Source organism: Balearica regulorum, chromosome 2, assembly GCF_011004875.1.
Source record: "Balearica regulorum gibbericeps isolate bBalReg1 chromosome 2, bBalReg1.pri, whole genome shotgun sequence".
Lineage (NCBI taxonomy): Eukaryota > Metazoa > Chordata > Aves > Gruiformes > Gruidae > Balearica > Balearica regulorum.
In genome coordinates this window covers 50,058,501-50,085,755 of record NC_046185.1, presented here as the reverse complement: position 1 = coordinate 50,085,755, position 27,255 = coordinate 50,058,501, and the positions used below count along the sequence as shown (strand labels likewise).

Sequence of the window (27,255 nt, the reverse complement as noted above, 5' to 3'; positions counted from 1 at the left end):
AGGCTCCAAGGAGACCTTATAGCAGCCTTCCAGTACCTAAAAGGGGACTACAGAAAAGCTGGAGAGGGACTGTTTACAAGGGGACATAGTGACAGTACAAGGGGTGATGGTTTTAAACTAAAAGAGGGTAGATTGTACATTAGATATTAGAAAGAAATTCTTCACTGTGAAGGTGGTGAGTCCCAGGAACAGGTTGCCTGGAGAAGTTGTGGATGTCCCAGCCCTGGAAGTGTTCAAGGCCAGGTTGGATGGGGCTTTGGGCAACATGGTCTAGTGGAGGGTGTCCCTGCCCATGGCAGGGGGCTTGGTACTAGATGATCTTTGAGGTCCCTTCCAACCCAAACCATTCTATGATTCTACGCATGCCGCCCCTCACTGGTATTCATGGCAGTCCAATATTTTAAGTCATTATGTCCTATAAATATTCCTCATTTAAAAGACTATCTATGTTCCACTTAATTAAAACTGTCCTGTTCAGAAAAGATAACTCACAGGAGTCTGATTTAGGCTTTTTGTTTTTCTTGGATCCACTCAGTTTGTCAGTCCCAGGCATTTCCCATGCCCCACCCCCCCGCAAAGGTCTGAATGTCACACCACCAAACCTATTTTACCTCCCTTTCAGGCTCTGCCTTCCCTCCCTTCCACCATTCCTCTTTCTCCAGCTCACAGCACCATTACAAGGCAGTGCCTCCACATACAAATGCTTACTGTTACAGTCCATTAGATGTTTAGACATCAGATTATGCCTCCTTCCCCTGCAACAAATATTTTGTTTTATTAGTAACTGGAAAACATTCCTAGATAGGTGAAGTTTCAAGTGAACATTTTTGATGATAGAATATTTGACAATACATGAAATGCAAACATATTTATTTGCTCAGTTTTATTGCTATTTATTTAAGAACAAAATGTGGCTCTCTGTAGCAATATCACCACCTGAAGCGTTACCTCTGTGCCACAAATACTTCTTGCAGAAGCATATTATCACATCAGAGGAAAACAACAAAAGCCAGAGAAAAAGAATATTTAGAGAGAAGGCTAGGGACTTTGCAGGAACAGACACTTAAACACTTTCAATTGGTCAAACTTCAGTGTTCCTCACACCAAAAAAAAATTCTTTGTTAATTCTGCTGATCACTTGTATGATCAGTAGAAGCATCATCATTCTCTGAAGCACGGACTTTTTTGGTACAGGGTGATCTTAACATGAGGAAAATATTTTTACTTCTCACCATAAAAAAAAAGATGACACTCTTACACATTTACCCAGCCTTCACAAACTGCAGCCACATTAGCTTCTTCCAGATATTTGGAGGGCAGGAAAAAGAAATGGCAGTGGGAACTGGAGTTCTGGAAAAACCTGAAATACCAGAAGTTTTCTCAAGGCGAAAACACAGTTTTGGCCAGGTTAGTCATAATGCACCTGCAATATTAATTCTGCATTTCCCACCCTTCAGAATGGCTAACTGTGTGATGACAGCTTTCTTTTAATGGTGCCATTGGAATATGATTTAATGATAGAGAATTTAACTAATGATTGATGTGTGAGAAACAGCAGTCAAGGGCCAAAAACATTTTAGTGATAGGAACTGCCAAGAAACAGCTGGACCAAAGTAATATGTAATCATGAAAAACATTAACATGCACAATAAATATGTAATAGCATAAAGTAAGTTTAGCACATTCATCATAACAGAAGTCGGAATAAGAATTAAATGACTGTAGCATCTGGCTTACCCTCCTTTCCTATCATCAAGGAGCAAGAAACCATTCACTTTCCTCTGCCATTTATGGAAACTCTCTCGTTTTTCTATGGATTACCTCAAGTAGCAAACAGTAACTAAACACATTTGTTAGTGAACATGTCAACTCTAAGCAGCATATTATTGAACATGCTGAACTAGCCTTTTTGATCCTTTCTTGGATCTTTGCCTCTTGCAGGGGAGATGAAACCAAGAAGGTGATGCTCTTGCTCTGGAGTTAAGATATTCTGGCAGTCCTCTGACCCAGAGGAAATACCTAGTGTTCAGGCACAAGTGAATGCTGAAAGACTTGCGAAAATTTCCAAAATAAACAGATGACCTCCCAAGAAATTAATATGAATGGCTTAAGTGGATACTAGTCCACATGGGTTAGCCCATTTAAAATACCAAGATTAACCTCTAGCTTTGAAGAGAGTTGATTATTTATTCATACTGTGGCATCGCTCACCACAGACTAGTCTTTGCTTAAATTGACTCTCAACTGTCATTCAACTGTGTTTTATTTACAGCATATTAATGCTTGCCACACAATATGCATATTTTGGTAGCTGGAGAGGTAAGGCTGACTACTTGCCTAGAATACCTTGAACCCACCCATCAGTCATAGCATCTGACAGTTTTATCTGGGTTATATTTATATGTACATCAGTCCTAAACCTGATGCCAATAGAGTTTTGTTATATTGCATGATCAATCATAACTTAAGAGGTCGCACACCTCAGCTATTTGCAGATTAATTCTACCAGGAAGAAATTTCTGCTCAAAGGTTAAATAAATCATGAAGTATTTATACCTCACTGCAACTACCTCAGCCTACATAAGCCCAGTCTCATCTGCCTGCTCATCTTCAAAATAGACACACTGAAGTGAAAAATTGCAAGAGAAAAGAAGTAGGGTGAAATTAATTTTGCCATCTGTAAGAGGATAAAGCATATTTTTTAAAAGATCCAAAAAATACAATACTCATGTCCATATTATTTCTTACATTTCGCATATACTTTGTGGTGCCCCCCCCCCCCCCCCAATCCAATGAAACTAATTTGAAAGTCAGGGGCAAAACCAGTGTTTTTTCAGACATTTATCATCTCTTCTTTTCTGCCACCAGTCCCAAGACTGCAATAGCAAAACTTTGACATAAGATTGAACAGAGGAAGAAGAAAAATCATCAAATAGTTCTTGTAAAAATACATTTGTTTTACATTTTGTTGCTCCATTGGATATAATTTAATCAGGGGCCAGTCAGCCAACTCTCACTCTAATGATTTTGCTCCTACAAGTAATTTCTTTAGTGATTAGGACTCTATTCATATAAAATGAACTTTATTATTGCATTAATAATTCAGCAGCTCCCACAGCAAAAGAGTAAAAAGGAGAAAAACACATCCAAGTAAATTCCAGTCCCTCTACCAACCTTCTGGCCCTGTTTCTTTCCCTCCCATCACAGAACATGACAGATTTGTTTCTTCCCCAGTATCAGTATTTTATCTATTCGATGACCTCTTAGAGGACTGCTAATAGGTAGAAAACGTTAGACATCTTGAGGATCTTACATTCCTATGGAAATTTCAGTTTCTACGGAAAACAAATTTCTGTTGCCTTTATTAATAAGTGTTCTGTGGAGCTACTCAGCTTGAGTGTTTCTAAATAGCTTATAAATCAAACTGAAGTTCATGAAAAGTCTTGATTCTTTGGCCCTACATCAAGAACAGAGCTGAGATCTTTCTGGAGAGTGTACCATAATTCTTGACCGCAATTACAGAATCATCTTAAAGCAATGACATTTAATGAATTATGTATGTAACGTGTTTAAAGTAACAAGCTGCATTTTATACACAATTCTAGTGTCATGACCTGTGTCAACAGATTATAACCCATTAGTTCTCAGTAGTGGACAAGGCATTCTGTGCATTAATGGATCTTTAATGATAGCAAGAAAGAGCCAGAAACAAAGAAAAACAAAATAAAATTAATGCATCTACATGTGGCTTTTTTATTTATCTTGCCATGTTTCACTTGTAAAGTGTACTGTAATAACTTTAATATACTGTAGTATGTTTTTTTGAATACAGTAATACTATTGCAGCAGATTCCACTGCATTATTTGGCCACTAAATGTTTTTCCAGGAATAAAAAAATATTTTTGCATAGATTAGCAGAGCAAAAAGTGAAATTCTACTGATTCAGCTTTATTAAGCGTTTGCTAACTAAACCTCTCCTTCAACTGCCACTGTTGTGAGTCCAAAGTCAGGTAAAATAAATTTGAAAAGTAACAGGGCTTAGGGGTATTTGGTGGAAGAAACCAAAAGCTTCCATGACTAGTAGCCATCCTTTAACAAGAGCTACAACTTTTCTTACTGCACTGTTGTCTCCAAAGCCCTCTTCAAAGGACAAATCGGGTGGCCTTCCCCCTGCCATTCCCCATCAATAACAGTTTTTTGGCACTCTACTGACTGTTTGTGTCCTTCAAGGGCATGGACTTGATGTTGTGCCCCCTCCAGTAGAGTGGCTGACCCTCCCACAAAGTTTGCACAGTGCGCACGTCACTCTATTTTCATTCCCACTGAAATGCTGTCAAGAGCGGCCACAGCAGACAGCTTCCCGAGCAAACAAGAACAGCGGGAATCACACCACAACTCACAGCTATGCAGAGAAAACACCGTTTGCACATCACAGCAAGTGGGTCTCTTCACTGGAGATCCACGACCGCCATCCTAACCCAAGAAAGCGAGACCCTTGCTCACATTAAGGCTTGCACAGACATGTGTTTGGGAACCATCAACTGCTGCAGGAGAGCAGGAACATAATTTTCTTTTAGAATATGAAATTGTCTTCTATCTATACCCTTCTCTGAAAACACAGTATGGTTACGCAAAGTCAAAGTAACCTCTCATGGTATACACCTCTGAACAATAGAGAAACTGTGAAGTTTTGGCAACAAAAAGAATAATTCAGGAACAACTGTGTTTCTTTCTCTTCCCAGGGTGTGTCTGCTCTTTTTAAAAGTTTAAGTAAGAATATCAAGTATGATCAAAAGTCAGAGAGAAAACTGTCTTTGAATACAATGTTTACTACATTTATTATTTCCTGTTAGACATATTTTCTTTCCTTAACAGAGCTATTTTGTGTATGAATGGTGAAGCACCAGGCACTGATATTTTCGTTTGTATTTCATACAACTCAGTGCTTCCAGCTGCAGCTAACAGAACTCACGCACCACATCTCCCTAGTTGATCATAATCAAAACCAAAAATCCCCAAACTCTCTTTTCTCTTACAAATAATTTACCAAGAGGCAATGTACACATACCTAGGGCACAACTGCACAACTCTAAATAACCCTGAGTTCACTTGAGCTGTTTCTAAGTGCATGCTTGTATTAAGCCTAGATTATATCTGTAGCAGAAAGTATTACAAACCTTTAACAGCTTCTTCCTCCATCTCTGCCCTTACACATGTACATACAGTTGGGCAAGTTCTTCTACTGCTAGATTATAATTGGTACTGAAATGACCTGCTCCATTCCAATCACATTAAATATAAAATCAATTACCACCTCCTCTTCTGTCACCTGGCATTTGCTCTGATTATTCTTAACCTTAAGCTGCTTATCTTTAGCTACTTTTCTGGATGTTACCCAGTGTCCACGACATGCAGAAGCTGTCCCCCGAGGTGCATGTCAAATTTTTGTGGCTATTAGGCCATCATCCATTACGTTCTAGGGCAATGAAATTCTTTGCCAGGAGACAAGTATTGCCTTGCTATCTCTGTTTCTCAAGAAACTCAATTTTTCATAGCCAATGACTGACTTCGAGTTCCGCCCCCCACATTGTCTGCTTGGCTCACAGCAGGTTTTGTGCATGTGAACTGAACTCCTCACAACCACTACCTCAACACCAGTTCACCATTTACCCCATATCCCACTCTTGTCATTCCAGGGCCTACTGTGCTGCAGCATCCCTGAGCCAAAAAAAATTAAAAAATTATTAGTTTGGAAAGAGCTAGCTTGGACCATGTCCTGCTTTTTTTTTTTCCTCTTAGAATACTACAGAACTGTACACAGGAAAAATATTATTAAATAGGTGATGTAAAGTCTAAACTTCTTTGCTTAGCATCCTTAGTCACCTCAAAAAAAAAAAAAAAAATCCAACCCCAAAAAACCCAGAAGATTTCTATCATTCCTCAGATATTTTGATAACTCATATAATTGTCCCTTGCAGATGGTGCTAAGCGTAGCTGCTACCCAGCTAGAGGATTAAGAGACAAACCCAGTACATACTCAGCCTGATTTTGCTAGAGCTATGCACTGTGAATTTCTGCCAGGATCGTGTGTTAGAAAGCTGCATGGTCAATATAAACAAAATCATTTGAAACAACAAAGCTGTGAGGGACAAATTGTATTTGCTCGCAGGTACCACACAGGTTTAATAGAGGTCAATGATAATCTTGGATGTTGTTACTGTGGGGAGGTTCTCAATGTGGTAAGGAAACAATTGTTTTTGGTGGATACAAGCAGGACTGGAAGGACTGAGAGTTCCTAAAGAACTACTGTAGGGGATAATATTTTCTAGGTTGCAAAGTTCTGTTGCCACTTGCTGCCAACTACAGCTTTCCAGGCAGTGCAGGACGCTGCTGCACATCTTTGCTAAATCAAGATCAAACCAATCAACATCCAAAGCAAATGGATGTGTGTGATATTTTATTCCCTATCAGTTTACATCAAATGAGACTCATACGTGCCTGGGAACGGTTTCATCTATATACAGGGCAATGCTTAAAATACAGCATATTGTGCAGTTTTCCTGAGTAATGAATATTTACAGTTTTACAAAAAGAAGAGCCTTTAAGCTGATTTGGGCATTGACCCTGACTTTGGGTAGCAATGAACAAACTTTGGAGGGTTTTTAGGTGGTTTTTTTTTGTTGTTGTTGCTGTTTAAACATAGCACTTGATAGTACCCAACTAACTCTCCTTTCTGGCTGAAGACAGTAACATTCACTCCCACAGATACAGCCACAAGGCTCAAGGTTGGAGGAGCTGGGAAGGAAAACACTATATACTGATGTGACATGAATCTTCTCAGTTTCAAACTGACAGTGATAAAATGCTTTCTACAGAAATATCGTAAAAATGTAGAAACATTCTTTTTCTTTGAATATGTCATTAACATAAATACCAAAAAAAAACCCCCAAAAACCTGAGATGGTTGTCTGAGGCAGCAGGGACCCAAACTTGAAAGCCCTGCCAATCTCCATGCTGCCATGCAATAATGATTATCCTTAAAAATAAAAAAAGAACCAAAAATAAAACCAGTTTTACCATGTTTAAAAAAGAAAAAAATTAAAGGAATTTTTCTTCTTCCTTGAACTTTTGCTCCAAGACATACATCCATCACATTTTTTCCAGCTAAGTCATACACGTCCTCTGTAGGGCATTAATCCCTTGAACACTGAAATGGCTCCCATTGCTTGCAACCTGTCAGCCTTCTGATCTTTAAATGTTTATTTCACAGATATTGCAAGATGATCAAGAATTATCCCTAATTTATAGCAATAACCTTTTTACAGTAACACCAAATGAGTAAAATGGAACCAAAAAGACAGAAACAAAAGCTCTTGAGACTGAACATCAGAACAATTCTTCCATATAAACTGATTCCCATGTATCCAGATAGCTGACTGTGGTGAGAAGATAGGTTTCTGTCTAAAATATTTCTCCTACCAGCTGTCCCTACTCCCACACAAAGAAGGGAAATAAAGAGGATACTAAAAGTAAATATACATGCATACCTATGTGTATATACACACACTAAAAACAAATACCAGAATTTCTAATTTAATTCCAGTAAGAAACTAAAGGTTTCCTTGGAATTTTGCAGAGCCCACATCACATGCTCTAACAGAACTGTTTGTAATCAAGCAACATATCAAAGCAGTTCAACATCAGGCACAGAGGGAAGCAGCCTTAAATGTACTCCAGCAGCAAAGACTTGCTATTCTGAAAATGCGCAGTGCACTTCAGTAAAATGGAACAAGTCAGGAACAGAGCAACTTTTACCCCAAAGTTTTTCTACTATTACTTCTAAATGGTGAGAGTTGACCTGCCAGGTGAAATTTACCTCTCCAGCCTTCTTGTTTTGTATCGGCTATACGTATGTCTTAAATAGTACTGCGTCATACAACCAGTGCACTGTAGAGACAAGACTGCAGGGCTTCATTGCCTGAATGATCAACTTTTAAGGAAAGGACTTTCTGGAACTGATGAGGTGCTATGAACTGAAAGTTATTAAAAGCAACAACAATGGTGGATGAAAACTGAAAACTGACCACTTCACTCAATGACAGCACATCTGTTAGAAAATGAAACAAAAGTTGAATAACTCATATATCATGTAAAAAAAAAGCATAGCTACTTAACAGAAATAATGATTGCTAAGGGCTCCATGTAAAATCACATCTACAAACATCATCTGGATGTTCTGCTCCAAGGATCTGAATAACTGGAAAACAGTGTGAAGATTACTTGTATGTAGGTTATATCCAATTCAAGAGAGCATTTTGAAGACAGTGTGACTGACACGCAGCCTTCCTAGGAAAGAGGACACCCCACTTCATAAGTGTTCCAATATCAAGCCAAAAAACCCTCCAGCAGTAGTTACAATACAAATTCTGGAGTGAGTTCAGTTACATACCTACAGATATAAGAAAGTGTCCTGGTTTCAGCTGAGAGGATTGATTTTTCTTCACAGTAGCTAGTGCGGGGATATGTTTTGGATTTGTGCTGGAGACAGCATTGATAATATAGAGATGTTTTTGTTCTATGGACCTATTGTTGAGCAGTGCTTACACAGAGCCAAGGGCTTTTCTGCTTCTTGCACTGCCCTGCCAGCAGGATGGCTGGGGGTGGACAAGAAGTTGGGAGGAGACACAGACAGGACAGGTGACCCAAACTGACCAAAGAGATATTCCATACTATATGACGTCATGCTCAGTTTATAAGGAGCTTGGGGGAAGGGGGGGGGTGGGGGGTGCGGCATTCGGAGCGATGGAGTTTGTCTTCCCACGTCACCATTACGCGTGATGGAGCCCTGCTTTCCTGGAGATGGCTGAACACCTGCCTGCCCATGGGAAGTGGTGAATGAATTCCTTGCTTTGCTTTGCTTGTGCGTGCGGCTTTTGCTTTACCTGTTAAACTGTCTTTATCTCAACCCATGAGTTTTCTCACTTTAACTTTTCCAATTCTCTCCCCCATCCCGATGGGGGGAAGTGAATGAGGGGCTGCGTGGTGCTCAGCTGCCGGCTGGGGTAAAACCACAATAGAAAGTTACAGTAGTCGCTTTTGAAAGTCCTTTTTGAAAACAGGCAAAAAAGACTGGGTTCAGGTGTCCTCAGTACAATTAAGATACGTACTACACCTTTCTACAAGCAGACCTCTTTGGTCTAGGAATGAACAAGGTTGGGTGGGTTGTCAAAAGCTTATACACAATAATAAACAAAATGTCATCAGCTTCTGCTCAAACAGGTCATTGAATATATAGCTGAGAGAAGCACCAAAAACCTCATCCCATGTAGTTTCTTTTACACAACTTGAACACGGAAGCTAACTACCAAAGGATTAAAACATGCCACTAACTCAGAAACACTCTTCCACAATATCCTCAAGAAAACAGTATGGCAGGAATTTCTTTTAAGAAAGAAGGATTTATAAAATTAGATGCAATTTAGCTATAGGAATCATAAAATAAAAATGAATGAGATGCAAGATTGAGGGCTGCTAAACAGCCGGACCTAGGAAGAACATCCTCACAAACAGATAAATACTGTCCCAAATGTTATATGCCTAAATGTATAATGCATGACATTTTAACTTCTTTTTCTTAAAGCTTCTGGGTTTTGCAACTGCTGAAGATAGGGTGAGACTCTACAATCACTAGCTCTGAAAATCATCATTTCTTATATTTAGCTTTTACTTGTGTTTTTAGGTCATTATGGTTTGACAAAGTATCAATCTCTACCTGTTTCTTAACAGCATTTTTCGTGCAAAGACAATTGTTGTCTCCTTACAGCTTGCAACCACTTAAAGGGGGAAAAAAAAGGAAATCCATTTTATGTTAAATGGTGAAATTCACCTAATAAAATCTTGTAATATTTCTGGGACTCCAACAGCTCTATAACTGCTCATCAAGCAGCATTTACTGAATTCTCATTCTTTTGTGCTTCAATCCAATAATAAGGTAGATTTAAAAAAAAAGCAAAGAAACAAAACCACTTTCTACAGAGAAGGCAGCATGTTCTGACCAGAAGGGTAAAACCTAAACACACCCAGCCTCGTTAGTAGTTGGGCATTGCAAACCAGGAAGATTTGCTTGCCATACCAGTTGTGTTCGTCAGCAGAGTTAGCAAGACTCCCATAAACTGCCCAGGACTTCAAAATAAATATTTCAAGGTTACTAAAAGAACTAAATTATTCATGATTAATAACTGTTATTGAGCAGTGTCCTTTTCTCCTTTATTTACAAATCTGGTTTCTACAAATATATTAGTTCAGTGTATTTACTGAAGACTTTCTGGGAAAACTATGACTTCTGTCTAAACAGTTGCCTTTGCAATCATAGAATCACAGAATGGTTTGGGTTGGAAGGGACCTTAAAGATCATCCAGCTCCAACCCCCTTGCCATGGGCAGGGACACCCTCCACTAGACCATGTTGCCCAAAGCCCCATCCAACTTGGCCTTGAACACTTCCAGGGATGGGGCATCCACAACTTCTCTGGGCAACCTGTTCCAGTGCCTCACCACCCTCACAGTGAAGAATTTCTTCTGAATATCTAATCTAAATCTACCCTCTTTTAGTTTAAAACCATCACCCCTTGTCCTATCACTACATGCCTTTTTACGAAGTCTCAGATTTCTTGTAGTCCCCTTTTAGGTACTGGAAGGCTGCTATAAGGTCTCCCTAGAGCCTTCTCTTCTGCAGGCTGAACAGCCCGAACTCTCTCAGCCTGTCCTCATAGGAGAGGTGCTCCAGCCCTCTGATCATCTTTGTGGCCTTCCTCTGGACTCGTTCCAACAGCTCCATGTCCTTCTTATTTTGGGGAACCCAGAGCTGGATGCAGTACTCCAGGTGGGGTCTCATAAGAGTGGAGTAGAGTGGCAGAATCACCTCCCTTGAGCTGCTGGTCGTGCTTCTTTTGATGTAGCCCAGGATATGGTTGGCTTTCTGGGCTGCAAGCGCACATTGCCAGGTCACGTCAAACTTTTCATCATCCAACACACCTGGTTCACATGGGCCCACCTCTTAAGCCTGTCAAGATCCTTCTGGATGGCATCCGCTCCCTCTGGTGTCTTGACCGTACCACAGAGCTTGGTGTCATTGTCAAACTTGCTAAAAGTCCACTTGGTCCCACTGTCCATGTTGCTGACAAAGATGTTAAACAGCACTGGTCCCAATACTGATCCTTGCAGAATGCCGCTCGTCACTGGTCTCCATCAATTACATATGAACTGTCCTTTAAGCCACATCAATGTTGCTCCCCTTAGGCAAGGTTTAAATAAAAATCAACCCACACAAACAGCAAAGACCAAATATTACCATGTGTATGCACACATCACTTGCTATTTGGACTGTCAAGATAAGTAAGCTCACTCCATGGACTCAAAACATCTCTGCAGATTACCAAAGGACCCAAAAGATCCCCTTGGATTACTAAGTCTGGTGAAGTGAGGAAAAAAGCCCTCCTGCTTACACCAAGTATTATGGATACAGCCTGGATGGCTACAGCAATAGCAGACTAAATTGAGAAAGCTCATGCCAGTTCATGGAATTTCAAACCTTTCTTAAAATGGGATTTTTATCTGAATTTTTATTCTGATTCTTCACAAAAACAAGAGCTGTGGCCTGAGGAATGGGGGTGAGGTCTGTGTGATGAAGCTACTCAGAAGATGGATGCACAAAACTACAGGAAAGCACACAGACTGCAGAGGGATGCCTGGGCACTCGCAGGCTACCACAAAACTGGTACCCTGCAAAGGTTGGAGAGGAAGGAGAAGAAAGCATGCAGAAAACCCCCAGTATCCTTCAGGTGAGATACAAAGCTGCTGGGTAAGAGAAGAGGCAGACTTTCTCACCCTCAGGAACCAGAAATCTATGGGAAGACAGAGAGAGTCCAGTATTCTTCACATTAATTAGTAGTCATACTGCAATCCACGAAACACCAAAACAGTCTTTCAGAATCATGAATTTACTAGGCATACATCACCAAAAAAAAAAAAAAAAAAAAAAAATTACATAAACTTTAAGAGGAGAAAAAAACTCCACAAAACACAACAAAACCCCCACACAACAAGCCCAGCATACAGATCTTTTCACAAAGATATTCTCAGATTTTATAGTAATCTGTTACACTAAATCATATCAGCCCCCCCAAAAAAGAAGAATTTTAAAGTAAAAAATTAGAATCCCTAACTTAAAAATTCAATTCACATCTACACATAGCAAGATTAAAATGCAACTGTCCTTTGCGCTCCACATCCCCCTAATTCAGGTGATTCATGGTATAAAACTCAACATCAACTCTGGAAGACCCAGTAGTTTGCTTCCCCTGTACAAGATTAACAGTGTTGGAAATTACTAAGCATGTAATAAATAGTAACTGCTTTTTAATCAGTGGCACAATATTTGGTGCTTTCACAGAAGAATGCAAGACTGTATGGAGAACTGTCAAGTAAAGCTGTAGGATTTAGTTAAATTCACATCAGGCTTCATTTATATATAAGTGAATATATTTATATGTGGAGAACTTGAATTGCTCCATATATATTACATTATCAATATTGATGTCAATGAACTTTTCAGCCAGATGAAGTCTCTATGTGTTGACACTCACTCATGTTGGACTATTCTTGACAAATCTGTTCCCCTCTACTCCACTGAGGTCAACTGAAGACAGCCAACGGAAGGGCTCCGCTACATATAAGTAAGGATGATATCATCCTGTCTTTATACGCTCCATGCACAGAGCAAAACCAAGAAACTCGCCTGTCCTCTCAGTCTGCTAATATCTCTGAAAAGCCATCAGAGAGGACCACCATGTAGCTAGCAGCTGTTTCTTAGACATCTCTAAATGAAAGATTTTCTCTTTTTTAAGGTCTAGGGATGATGAACATGACTAAAAATAATCTGGAGTCCAAGCACAGTGGGAGGGAGCAGAAGACACGGCTGCGCTGAGAGGCGCATCCAGCTGCTGAGCCTGCAGGTGCATCTGAAGTAGACAGACAGGATGAAAGATTAGGGAACGTGTTCCTGGGCAGGATAAATTTGAGTGATGAGGGAAGTTTGCAAAAGCAAATCAGAAAAAAACCATGCTTAGATAAGATCAGGTCTAGAGGAAAATAAGACAAATGGGGGAAATCAAATCACAGTTGAGATCTCAGAGATGTGAGTAGAAAGAAGAGCCAAAAAGAGAGAAGAGAGTCAAACTATGAAAGAAAAGTGGCATTAGGTCTAGCGTGAAAAATTATGAACAGCTAGAAAGAAAAAAGGTGGCAATGAGAATGGTGAGTGTGAAAGGAAATAGTCTGACTTTAATATAGTCTGATTAATAAGGAAATGGTAAATTGCCATACAATTTTCCAGTTCCCTGCAAAATCTAGATCTGATTGTGAACCATTCACACCACAGCTAGGAGAGCTTGAGAAATAAATATAAACATTGAAAACAACAACTATCTCTTCCAGTGCTTGTGATTTATAAAGGCTCCAAGTCAGTGGAATGGGGTGGTAAGTAGCAGCACATCACTGGTGTGAAACAGATACTTTCCTAAACTCAAACACATCCAACTTTCCATCCTTCAGCAACCAAATGCAAATGCGAATGCTGTAGGTCTTGAGCAGGGCACCGTGGAAGATAAAAATAGTTCTGCCTACAACAAACACTTGTCTCTACAGGCTCATAGCACGGCAGTTGAGAAGCACGAGGCACACTTTCCATTTCTTAATAGAACATCAAATCACATGCTCAGCCACTTGCAGATTAAAACTAGCTGTCTTACAGCTGTGCAACTAGTGATACGATTAAAAGAGCACATAAAATCCTTGTAAAGATACTTGTCAATTTGGGATTCTCCAGACACAGCTCATGCCCCAAAAAGCCACACTGAACAACACATGGCAATATGAAAAACACAGCAGAAGAGGCGAAAAAAAAGAAAAAAAGGGAAAAAAGAAAAAAAGAGTGCAAAATGCCCACAACTAAATTAATGTATATTGCAAATGTGCAAATATGTTTTATTTCGTATCGCCTCTTAAGCAGCATACGGGGAGGAACATTAGAGAATTGAGCTGCAGAAGGTTTAGAGGAGATACAGGTGTTTGAAATAAAAAAGAATGGCTCTCTACACATTAAATTGGAAGAAGAGGCAAGAGCAGACACCAAAGAATGATTTTTCTCCATGCTCTTTCCTATGTGCATGACCTAGCGACTGTAGAGAATGCCAAAATTAATTTTTTTGGATCTTGCTGAAGTGCTGTCATGACAGCAGTCCAGTGAGATAAAAGGGCACTCAAAACTGCAGTCACACTTTAAGCTCACTAACCATTTCGTTACTCTCTGATAGATTCCATTTTATTACAGAATTGTTTTCACATGGAAATGGCTTATTTGTACAAGGAGAAGCCTCTCTCCTGAAGAAGATTATGGCAATACATCAAAGAAAACCCCAAAGAAAGAATCTGGTTGCCCAAAAGAACACAGTATGTTCTAATTCTCCTTTTACTGTATTTTTTCTGTTTCTTTTTAATGGTAGGTAGATACAGACAAAAGAAAGGAGTGGAAAAACAGTGAGAAATAGCAACAAGGAGCACTTCAAGGAAAGAAAGGCTAATTACAGCACAAGAAAAGATGTGAGGAATGTGAAGAATGTCAGCAAGTAAACAAATCAATAATCTACAGTCATCATCTACATTCCTGAACTACCTTGGAAGCAAGGATATCTGCCCTTAACATTCTTGACAACAGTAGAGATTTTCAAGGAAGGCTTCCCCCACAGTGCACTCTGTTTCTGCCAGTACCCCTGTGTCAACAGCCGATTACAAGGGAGCCTTTCCAAAGGGAGCCTGTACTACCTCTTGTAACAGTTTTGTTAATTCGAGCTTGTAAATACATTGGACCAGCCCACAAACATTAACAAGCCGAAATTAATGTTGTGATCATTGCATTTAGTTGAACAAAACCTCAAGGTCATTGTCAAACAATTGCAGGAATGATGTACTAGATTCCCCTCTCACCACTGCTCTCTAAAACACACCGGAGCCTAGCAGCTCATACGGAATAAAAGCACCGATCAATAAAGGCAGAAGACTAATGTGGTTTTGCAGATGTATTTCTTCTCAATGGTATCAGCATACTATAAAGTAAGAGTTTTACAGAGGAAATGGGAGCTGAGCAAGAGAGACAAGAGGACATAAAAGTCAAGACTTCTTAACAAGTTGGGAACATTCCTATTGTTAATTGGGAAAAAAACCCTAAAAACCAAACAACACCACCCCCCACACACAACCCCCAAACCAAAACAAGTATAAAATCAGGGATATTACACCAAGTTACATGCCACAACAGAAGTGGATCTGCAGTGCAAAATAGTGGATGTTAATGACCTTACTGACATCCACCCCATACAGTTTTCAGGAGGGGTTTACAGACTAATTTTAGTCTGGTCCTGTGAACTGAGCCTCCACTAGAGGTTGAGGTGAATAGTCTGTTTTAGTTTCATCCAAAAAGTTTAGTTTCACCTAGATCACCCTGTGGTGCAAATTGAAATATGGTGAATTGGGAACAACAGAAATTCAACTCGAAAGTGTAACCCTGAGCCAATGCTAATACAGATTTACCCAAAGTTGTAATATGACTCTGCTGTTATATCTAAAAAAGGCTTGTAAATCTAGCATCTAACTCTGTCTCAAACAAAAAAAAAACCCCAAGATAAGATGATTCCACATGAGCATTGTTCCTTAGACACTCACTTTTGTCTACACAACATAGTAGTAATTCTCCAAAAATTGCTTTGCCACACAAAATATAATGTACAAAACCCACAGAAAAAAAATCAGCATACAGAATTATTTCTAAACTGGACTTGCTTGGCTTCATGCATGCACAATATGCTTTTGCAACACTTGCTTTTGCAAATGAAGCTGATACAATATGATTAAGTAGCTGGGGGCATCTTTTCATGTGACTCAAGAAATTTCTTAATGCTTATATGAAGTGTAGCAATTAAAACAAGTCTGGTTTTAATGCCACTCTGCTGCCAAATGGAGGGACTCCCCCCAACTGTCCACATGTATTCAGCAGACTTGACAATCATCTTTGAAGTAATGGATGCACTTACATTAAAAAAAAGAAGAAAGAAAACCTACTGTACCTGTATGTTGTTCTTCAATCCAAGCTTGTAGATACATGAAGAGGAGTAGACCAGCTACTCCAAACATCAGTACAGACACAAAGACTTGTCTTAGGTTCATGACCCTATCAGAGGGCTACTTTTCAGTTTTCAGAAGGACACATGGCTCACTTTCCTGAAGTTTTCAGCGTGCCTGCATGTTCTTCAGTAACCTTCCCTGAGACACTGACCTGGAATAACAAGAGATGGAGCTAGTTCTCATGTTACATTTTTATTGTTCACCAGAGACTGTGTAAACAGCATACCATATACAAGCTGGACCTCTTACAAGCTGTTAACTTCAATGCTTAGATTCATGTTCATGATCTCGACAATCTTTCTACCCCTGGATGAGTTCCAAGCTGAAGTGTTTCTCAACGTGGCTGCAGAGACCATTCCACCTCCACACTGCCAGACTTCACAACGGAGGGAGGTGACACCCCAGACGAGATGCCCAGATGTCACACCAGTATACCACTGCCCACCAACCATCACAGCTGAGAAGCTACAGCAGCAGCTGGAGGTCTGCCCAGGTGGCCAGATTGTTCCCCAGTGCTACCAGCCCCCTGCGATGGGCAACCCAGCGCCTGTGCTTCTGGCCCACACAACCCTGTGTGTGTCCGAGGAAGGATGCCTGCAGTCACCTTCCCAACATGACGACTCTGCTCGCAGTGCCTCGGTTCAGCCCATGCTTTGAGGAGTCATGTTCTGATGTTTACCCTCAAACATGAATCCAAGTACAGTTTTGCAGGGTTAATGAAGGTCATCATAAGACAATATCAGTAACACAGCAGAAAGGGAATTAACGGATCAACTTTTTACTCTGCTATTTTGCAACATGGGAAGGACTTGTCAAGAACTCAATTCTTGTCACTAAGTTCAATGGAAATGAGATCAAATGTAAAACCTTACCAAAAAGATTACTTTCTTGCACAGCAGAGAACCCAGAAAGAGGAAGTAATTTACCTGATACCCTGCACCTGCCGCAAAGGGGCCATAAAATTCAGTTTATCAACAACAGAACGTAGAAGACGCTGTGGATAATAAAAAAGCAACTCCTTAACCTGAATCAGAATGTGTTCACTTTGAAAGTGCGTTACTAGAAGCTGAAGAGCAGCTGTTGAAACTGGCCTGCACAGCCAAAGAAAGAGTGTTAAAATTCAACACATTGGACACTCTTGTAAGTGTGTATCTGATAGAATTGTTTGGTAAACTACTGCAAAGAATGCAAATTAAAACTCAAGCTTTTAAAGGAAGACAACCTACTGAAAAATATTTGAAAGAGAAATCTGTTAAAAGAACATAGCTAAAGTACCTGTGCATCCAAATAAACAGAAAATGTGGGCATTTAACAGTTACTCTGAAATGTACAAGTAGTGAGTGTTCCACAAGTTTGTATTTTTAAACAACTCAGCACCGTTACATCTATAATTGCTGAGTTTCTAAAAACACATATACACATAAGGCTTAGCAGGAACTCCCATTAAAAAATAGCTGTTGAATGAACAAAGTAACTACATTAGAAACAGACAGGAGATTTCAAGAACAACAAAACTGTTCAGAACTCTACGGACTTGTTTTCCAATTCTGTGCTGTTAAAAATATATGCACTTCTCTGCAGCACAAACTTGCCTGCAGAAAATGTAAAACAGAGTTTAAATATTAATCATTTTATATGTAATTGTTCTGTAGAAGACTGATAGCTAGACATTAACAGAATGTAAATGTTCTGTCTGAAGTCTTTTTTGTATGGGTCATAAAGTATCTGGTTCAAACCTGGAACGCGGAAGGAAGGTGAGTAGGTGCTTTATTCCATCTAGTTCCTTCTGCCTTGATTCTGCAGATACGGAATTTCCTACACATTATATACATGTACCTGTTTGCAGCTATTGTGATGATGCACAGGACTGGAAGGAAGCAGTGAAGATTGGGCAAGACCAAAGAAAATGCTTGGGGAATTCTCTGTGAAATGCCTTTTGCAAGGGTGTTGGGTAGTGGAGCCTCCTATCAGCCAGCTCTTCATTAGCTGTTATCACTTGTGCCTTTTCCTACAGTGCCCTCAGCATTCTCAGACTTGCAGTCTTCCTTATCTACACTAAAAGGTTTTCTTAGGTCTTTGCACCTAACTTCAATCCTGCAGCAAATGCACTGTTTGCATGCCTTCAGAAATCAGCCTGCTGAAGAGACAGAAGCTTAAGAGATAGACAGCATAAGCAACACTTCAAGAACCATTAGTCAAAAGACGAACGAATACAAACCTTTTCTGTTTTCCCCCAGACAAAAGCTGTGCTGTTCATGTAACAGGACATTGACAGCATCTGGATTAGAAAAAAAAAAAAAAAGAAAAAAAAAGCCAAATAAATAAGACATGAAGGTCTGAGTAAGTATCTTTGAAAGAAATTAATTAAATTGCAGGTACTAGAAAGCGGGAAATCAGTTTCTTTTGGAAAAGTGGTTTGGGATTCATAACTTCCTCTCTTACAATAAAAAAGCAAGCAATCCAGACACACACAATGAACAGTGGCATGCTTCCAAATAAATAAGCCCGCTTTTGTGGTTTTGTCACTTGTTTCCATCTTTGACTACACAAAACTCTGGCATTTTCAGCTCTCCTTTCTGAAAACCAGTGTCCTTGAGTGGGCAAGAAAAGCTTTCTCAGGCCACAAGGATGATACTGAAAGCAAAGTATCTCACACCACATCTCCATGAGCATTTCTGACACGTGTAGGCTGGTACTGCTGCTCTCTCCAACCACTTGCTCTCATCATCCCTGACTGCCCAGCTCTTACCACCACCGTGAAGGCTTACTCACCTGCACAGTAACCCTCAGAAAGCTCATACAGCTAAAAACTGCTCCAGAAAGAAGGAATGGGGACCTTACTGCCAAAGGAAGTCAGGAAACATTGGTTTAATCAAATTACAGCCTGCAAAGGCTTTACCCAAGGAATAGTGCCGATGTTTTTTCCTTTAGCAATACCAGCCATTGCATGCATCCATGACACATGATGGCATAGGACACACAGTTGACCTTGCCCAAACATCATCACGGTTGCATGCAGCACCATCTACAAGCCTGGCATCATCACCTTTCAGATGCACAGTAAAATCAGGAGGACTTCCAAGCAATTTGATCTGTGAATAAGAAAACAGATGTTTTTCTACTAGGGTAGCTTCAGGTTTGAGTGGATAGAAGTTCCTAAAAGGAAACAGCAGTTCAAGGTGCTTTTATTTTTTTAAAACTACCAAACACACCATAAAGCAAATATACTCCACCATCACAGTCATTACAATTATCTTTGTATCAAGAGTTTTTATGCTGCTTGAAATTAGATTAATTTATTTAATTTATATGAAACTGTATTCTTTGTTTATGTGTTGGGTGTTTTAAAATTAGTTTTAAACAAATGTAACATTAGTTTTAATTAAGACTACCTATTTTAGCACAGGCTAGACTCTAAATGCATCAAACCCATTCAAAATGTGAAGCTATTCTGCTACCTTATAAGATTTTTAAAGGCTTTTCAGCTTGAGTAAGTAGTTTAATTTATTTAACATAGTGATTTGTAACCCACATATGAAAAAATGATAGCGGCATTAAAAAAAGTCTGTGTCTATGAGTCCTCTAGTAGAACTTGAAAAATGGCCACACAACACTGACAAATTTGCTCCTTTAGTATTAAAAAGCAATGGTCCTGGATAACAGTCTCTAGTGTCCTGGCAAAGAGGAAATACCTGCAAATATTCTTTAATCAAGATGAATGCTCTCTTGTGGCTGTGAAGGAAGAGCCAACAAGCAATTACTTTCAACCTAAGTGTTTTCAAAAGAGATTAGCTGTATCCAGACAGAGGTTCAGCATCCCTAGTTAAGCCATAAATCTTTCTTTGCCCCAGGTCCTGAGCAACATGGCTGCACTGACCATCATGCTGGATAGGATGCTTGCTATGGGGAACCTAATGCAGCCTAAGAAACCGCTGTGTCTCTCTCACCTGAGAAAGAACTTAAAGAAAGAATGAACTTAATTCATTCTTTAGCCCAAACTCACCCTCACCCTCATCTCTTTTGGAATTAGGGACCCCAATGTCCCAACTGTTTCAACTCAAGTCTTCACAGAAAGTGTCATAGTGACCTACACACCCCAAAATTTCAAGTTCTTTTGAGTACTGGAGAGAAATTAGGACATATTGTACTTATCCATCATGGAGAAACAGTTAATCTGGCAGACAAAACCACTACATGCCTTAGATGACAACACAGTGCTCCTTGTGGCAAAAACTTAGAAATTTCACAAGTTTATAATAATTTGCTTCTGAGGCCAAATCGTTTAATTCCATTGTCAAATTTAAGAGTTTCAGGAATCTACATTCCACTAATGTAAAATCCTTGAATTTTTCCCAGTGGGTTTTAGGTCCAGTTCAAAGAGGCACACTCCTATACAGGGCCAACATAAGCAATTGAAATAGCAGAGCCACCCAAAAATGGGGAAGATTGCATCTCCTGCTTTTGACGTGATTCCTCATTTCAGTACATCATCCACTTTTCTCTTACTGGCAAGCAAATACACTTGCAGCTGAGTAGAGGCACCTCCAGCACTCGGGTACCGTTCCTGGCTTCTTCCTATTCCAGACAACACAAAATGAGGAGAGGGTGTCACCCTCTACATCAATGACCCGCTGGAGCACATGGAGCTCTGCCTGGGGATGGGTGAGGAGCTGACTGAGAGCTTATAGGTCAGGATTAAAGGGAGGGCAGGGACAGGGGACATCATAGCAGGGGTCTGCTACAGGCCACCCAGCCAGGAAGACCAAGCAGGTGAGGCCCTCTATAGACAGATAGGAGCACCTTCACATTCACAAGCCCTGATCCTCACAGGGGACCTCAACCACCCCAATACCTGTTGGAGGGACAACACAGCAGGGCACAAGCAATCCAGGAGGTTCCTGGAATGCTTTGATGATAACTTCCTCCTCCAAGTCATAGAGGAGCCAACGAGGAGAGGTGCCGTGCTGGATCTTGTTCTCACCAAGAAGGAGTGATGGGTGGGGAATGTGAAGCTCAAGGGCAGCCTTGGCTACAGTGACCACGAAATGGTGGAGTTCAAGATCCTCGGGGCAGTGAGGAGGGTGCACAGCAAGATCACTGCCCTGGACTTCAGGAGAACAGACTTCGGCCTCTTCAGGGACCTGCTTGGTAGAGCACCATGGGACAAAGCTCTGGAGGGAAGAGGGACCCAAGACAGCTGGTTAGTATTCAAGGATCACCTCCTCCAAGCTCAGCAGCGATGCATCCCACCAAAGAAAAAGTCAGGCAAAAACACCCAGAGGCCTGCATGGATGAGCAAGGAGCTCCTGGGCAAACTAAAACACAGAAAGGAAGCCTACAGAGGGTGGAAGCAAGGGCAGGTAACCTGGGTGGAATACAGAGAAATTGTCTGAGCAGCCAGGGAAGAGGTTAGGAAAGCTCAAGCCCCGATAGAATTAAATCTGGCCAGGGATGCCAAGGGCAACAAGAAAAGCTTCTATAGGTACGTCAGTGATAAAAGGAGGACAAGGGAAAATGTGGGCCCACTCTGGAAGGAAAGGGGAAACCTGGCTACCTGGGATATGGAGAAGGCTCAGGTACTCAATTACTTCTTTCCCTCAGTCTTCACTGACAAGTGCTCTAGCCACACTGCCCAAGTCACAGAAGGCAAAGGCAGGGACTGGGAGAACGAAGCAGAGGAAGATCAGGTTCAAGAACATCTAAGGATGTTCATCCAAGGCACAAGTCCATGGGACCTGATGAGATGCATCCACGGGTCCCGAGGAAACTGGCAGATGAAGTGGCTAAGCAACTCTCCACCAAATTTGAGAAGTCGTGGCAGTTTGGTCAAGTTCCCACTGACTGGAAAAGGAGAAACATAACTGCCATTTTAAAAACATAAAAAAGGAAGACCCGGGGAACTACAGGATGGTCAGCCTCACCTCCATGCCTGGCAACATCATGGAGCAGATCATCCTGGAAACTATGCTCAGGCACATGGAAAATAAAGAGGTGATTGGTGACTGCCAACACGGCTTCACTAAGGGCAAATCGTGCCTGACAAATTTGGTGGCCTTCTGTGATGGGGTTACAGCATCGGTGGACAAGGGAAGGGCAACTGACCTCATCTACCTGGACTTGTGCAAGGCATTTGATACTGTGTCACATGACATCCTTGTCTCTAAACTGGAGAGACATGGATTCGATGGCAGGACCACTCGGTGGATAAGGAATTGGCTGGATGGTCACGCTCAAAGAGTTGTGGTCAACGGCTCAACGTCCAAGTGGAGATCAGTGATGAGTGACATTCCTCAGGGGTTGGTACTGGGACCAGCACTGTTTAACATCTTAGTCAGTGACATGGACAGTGGGATCGAGTACACCCTCAGCAAGTTTGCCAACAATACCAAGCTGTGCGCTGGAGGGAAGGGATGCCATCCAGAGGGACCTTGACAGGCTGGAGAGGTGGGCCTGTGCGAACCGCATGAAGTTCAACAAGGCCAAGTGCAAGGTCCTGCACGTGGGTTGGCCCAATCCCAAGCACAACTACAGGCTGGGCGAGGAATGGATTGAAAACAGCCCTGAGGAGAAGGACTTGGGGGTGTCGGTGGATAAAAAGCTCAACATGACCCAGAACTGTGAGTTTGCAGCCCAGAAAGCCAACCGTGTCCTGGGCTGCATCAAAAGAGGCGTGACCAGCAGGTTGAGGGAGGTGATTCTGCCCCTCTACTCCACTCTCATGAGACCCTACCTGGAGTACTGCACCCAGCTCTGGGGCCCCCAACATAAGGACATGGAGCTGTTGAAGCAAGTCCAGAGGACGGCCACGAAGATGATCAGAGGGCTGGAGCACCTCTCCTATGAAGACAGGCAGAGCTAGGGCTGTTCAGCCTGCAGAAGAGAAGGGTCCAGGGAGACCTTATGACAGCCTTCCAGTATCTAAAGGGAGCCTACGATAAAGCTGGAGAGGGACTTTTTAGTAAGGCCTGTTGCAATAGGACAAAGGATAACAGCTTTAAACTGAAAGTGTGTAGACTTAGATTAGATATGAGGGAGAAATTTTTCTCTATGAGGATGGTGAGGCACTGGAACAGGTTGCCCAGAGAAGTTGTGGACGTCCCCTCCCTGGAAGTGTTCAAGGCCAGGTTGGATGGGGCTTTGGGCAACCTGGTCTAGTGGAGGGTGTCCCTGCCCATGGCAGGGGGGGTGGAACTGGATGATCTTTAAGGCTGCTTCCAATTCACACCATTCCATGGTTCTATGATAAAACCAATGGCATCTGGTCACAGTATGTTTTGCTAACTTAAGATTTCCTTGCCACTGTTACCCTCACCATCACGTAGTTTCAAAATCAAATATAATAACAAAACGTTAGATTGCCTCAAACTATTTAGAAACCTTTCTTTTTAATTCCCCTCTACCTGAAAACAAAGATGATCAAGATGAGTGGTTAGCCAACAGAATACTGATGAAAAAAACCCAAAGAAACAGATGCTCTTTATAATGGTCAAAGAATTCATATTACTGATTACCACAAATTCCTACCCACTCAACATCTCCTTAGACACAACTGAATTAATGAAAGCAAAATGAGAAAAAGGACACAGAAAGCTACTGCAACCCCACACGGTTTTTTCCTTCCCTCCTTACCCCAAGAAGCAATACATTTTCTGATGCCTCCACTGGTATATCACAGCAAGAAAATTTTGCACCGAGGAATGTCCTGCTGGACACTGGCCCAGGCTACTTCCAGCTCTGTCAGCAGAAGGAAGCAAGGATATCTTCTCAATTCAACATCCCCCCTCCTCCCTCACTTCTCTTCTGTTAGCTTGTGTCCTACTTCACGTGTAGGTGATCCTCCAGGATCGCCTTTCCACTGTCCACATCTCAACTTTCCAGCTTCACAACAACTAGCACAAGGCACAGTTCCAGCCCTTAACAATGCCTGCACAGTTCCTCATATCAAGCAGTGTTACTCTTCGTTCTGGTTTATTGCAGTAGTTGCTAGGAATAAACACACACTTGCCATTTTCTCCCTCCAGCAAGTTATGCTGAGTATTACGTTCGGGTGAAGTCGAAGTCCTTGCAGAAATTTGAATTAAGTTTGTAACCAGATCAAGATAACCAAACTCGGTGCTGCTAAATTTGGAGAAATAATAATAAATAAGTAAAAAAACCCCAAACCACACACACACACACACAAAAAGAAGATGACAAAATTCCCATAATGCAGCCCTTCCTGTCCTTAGGAATCTACTGGGGGGCGGGGAAGGGATGGTTAACAATGTGACAGGCCTCACTACAGAGACTGAGTACAGACAGGGCAGTGCAGCGATGAGTTTCTCTCTCACCTCATTGCAGACAGTATTTCAGTATGTAGTGCCAGAGGGAAACACCCAGCATCCAGGCCCACTGGTACATCAGTCCTCAGCACCTCCTTCACCTGAAGGGCTGCTTGTAAGAAGGTTGTATCAAAGTGTAACTGAAGACAACATCTGGCCTGCACAACTTTTATCACTGGCAATAACAGAAGATTACTACCTACCAAGCTTGCAAATCAAATTAAGAGAATATTGTTACAAAAATAATGAAATATTTGTATGAAATATGTAGGGATTTCTTTTCAAAGGAGAGCACTGTTTAAACAAAATGAGCATCTTTCACTCACCCAGTGAAAATCCTGAAACAATAAAGCCCCTTAAAAAAAAGAGCTTAAAAATTTAAAATTTCAAGAGCAATCAGGAAATTCCAAACATCAACATCACCAAAGTAAATTCCCACCCAGCCAAGTTGTGCATATTTAACATTTTTCTACTTCGCTCTCCCTTGTTACATAGCAGACCACAATGTTGTTATAGCAATTATGTTTTGTTATTAATGCACATGTTTTACAAAAGTAATCATGTGGAAAAGAAAATATGGTTTGCATTTCATTTGGCCATTTTAATCTATTAAAGGCACTAGTTCCTCATTATCCTTTTAAAATATTTCTAACAAAAAAACCCTCCTCTTAATGAAGCAATGGATATAAACAACACTCATTTTAGAAAACAAGCATCTGTTGGTTTGTAATTCCATTAAATCTTTCCACAGAAATTGTACCAGGTGACTGAAAGCAGTCCATAGCACCGGCGTTGCTTCTGAGAAGCAGCACAAATACAACTGCTTACCTGGTCCTGCTCCTCAACCATAAAGCCTATTGAACTTCAGACAATATTAGTTTAATCCACAGAGCAACCCTCAGCCACTTGCAGGTTTGTTTAAAGCTGCAGTTCTAATAATTATGCTTTATAAAGTAACAAACAAAAGCTATGCTTGTGTTAACAACAGATAAATGCGGATGTGTCCTACCCATGAGTATGCAGGTTAACACATCAGCCTCATGAAAAGTTTTGCTTGCTTAAAGAGAACAGAGAAGACACTCCAGCCATACAGAAAAGATGGGTTTGGAACTTTACCAGTTTACCAGAATATTCAATACCAAGGGTTTCATTCTACAGCAGCAGGACATCTCATTTCAAAAAGGAAAAAGCATTATTATTCTTCATACCAGCTCCCAGTCAGTATCGGAGGACCCTACTGCAGCTCAGCAAAGACAGGTTTGGCATGCTTAGCTCTTACCTGCCTGGAGCACTGAGCAGTCCCATGGAAGTCACCTGGATTTGGGGCAAGTTAAACAGAAACCGGGCTCACGAGACAGCAACTTGATGGCTCTCAATCTTCTAGCAGGATTGGAGGTGGACTTTCTTCCCCCTCTTAGGACAGGGGAGATTAGGAAAAGGAGTGTGTCAAAGCAAGATCTTCCTTTTTTTAAATTGGTGAAATTACACGATCTTGTTTATTGACTGCAGTGAACCGAAGTGTTATCCGCATGCCAAGTAGACTTGCAGTCTGCCCCAATCATTCACTCTACTGCTTGAAAACGCACAGGCAATACTAGCCAATTTTTTTATTTTGGAGACGTGCCCTGAATTCCCGATTCCCGTTGCATGACGATGGGGGGGGGGGGGGGGGGTACGGGGGGTGTGAGGACTCAGCAGAAAAGTTGGTCGGTCTTGCGGAGCGCTGCCTCGCACGGTGCCGCAGCGGGGTGCTCAGCATTCCCCTCAACTTCTGGGAACGCTCCGGAGCCCTGGGCGCCCGGGACGAGCCGCAGCCCCCCTCTCCGAGCAGAGGCCACCCTCGGCGGCCGGTCCCAGGGGCGGGAGCCCCTCACCAACGACGCGCCGGAGAGAACGAAGCAGGGGCGGTCCGCGATAAACGTACCGGTGCGGCCGCGCTGCCTCCTCCCGCTCCCGCCGGTGAAACTCCCGGCGCCCCAAGGCTGGGCGGTGCCGTCGGCACCGGGGAGGAAATCCCGCAGCTAAACCCACCCGCCCGCCCCGAGCGGGGGCCGGGCCCCGCCGCGCCGCGCCCGCCCCGCGGCAGCCGCTCACCTGCCCGCCGCTCCCCGGAAGCGCCTCTGCCGCGGCGGCGACACACAAACTTTCACCGCGAAACTTTGGGGCCGGGCGGGCTGGGGAAGGGCCCCCACCCTGAACGGGAACCCCCCCCCCTTCCCCCGGTGCCGGGCGGGTGGGTCCCCGCGGCGGCAGGTAAATACACAACGTTTGCTCGCCCGCCTGCCCCGCCGCCGCCGCGTCTGCAAAGCCCGTGTCATTGCGCGGAGCTGCACTCCTTTCCTGCCTCTGAGCGCCCCTGAGATTAAGCGCTTTGCTAACAGGTTTTGTTTGCCATAACATATCTAGAGGTAGCCTCTCCCTGTGCTAGCAAATAAATGTATCTAAGCTGCCAGGTAGAGCCAAGTCATAGCTGGAATTAGCTACTAAAACAGGTAGCATCAAAACTTTATTGTTGTCTTTGGGAAACGGGATGACAGAGAAAAATATTTAATTAGTGCTTATTAGCGCTATAATGTGCCTTGCAAACATTATCAACTTATTGTGACAATAAACCAATCATGTGGATAAATGACATTATCTCTCTTAACTGGCACATTGCTTTGCTTACATTTCTTCAAAGAAGTCCTTGCTCTAGCTC

General features: G+C 41.9%; 1 protein-coding gene across 9 annotated transcripts in view; it reads right to left on the bottom strand.

Moving 5' to 3' along the window:
- CHST9 (carbohydrate sulfotransferase 9) overlaps window positions 1-26,900 on the bottom strand; it is a 99,699-nt gene extending 72,799 nt beyond the window's left edge. For 4 of the 9 annotated variants that reach the window (XM_075744192.1, XM_075744194.1, XM_075744193.1 and 1 more), the window contains exons 1-3: window positions 25,837-26,475; window positions 18,455-18,514; window positions 16,179-16,387 (exon numbers count right to left, since the gene is read on the bottom strand). Coding sequence is in view for 4 of the 9 variants with exons in the window: in XM_075744189.1 (XP_075600304.1) it covers window positions 16,179-16,278 (100 nt within the window). In the remaining 5 variants the exon portion in view is untranslated. Of the gene's footprint in view, window positions 1-810; window positions 2,044-16,178; window positions 16,388-18,454; window positions 18,515-23,865; window positions 23,986-25,836; window positions 26,476-26,651 lie in introns of those variants that run through there. The other 5 variants (XR_012833841.1, XM_075744190.1, XM_075744187.1 and 2 more) reach the window with 5 other exon arrangements.
- Between the last annotated feature and the right edge of the window lie 355 nt (window positions 26,901-27,255).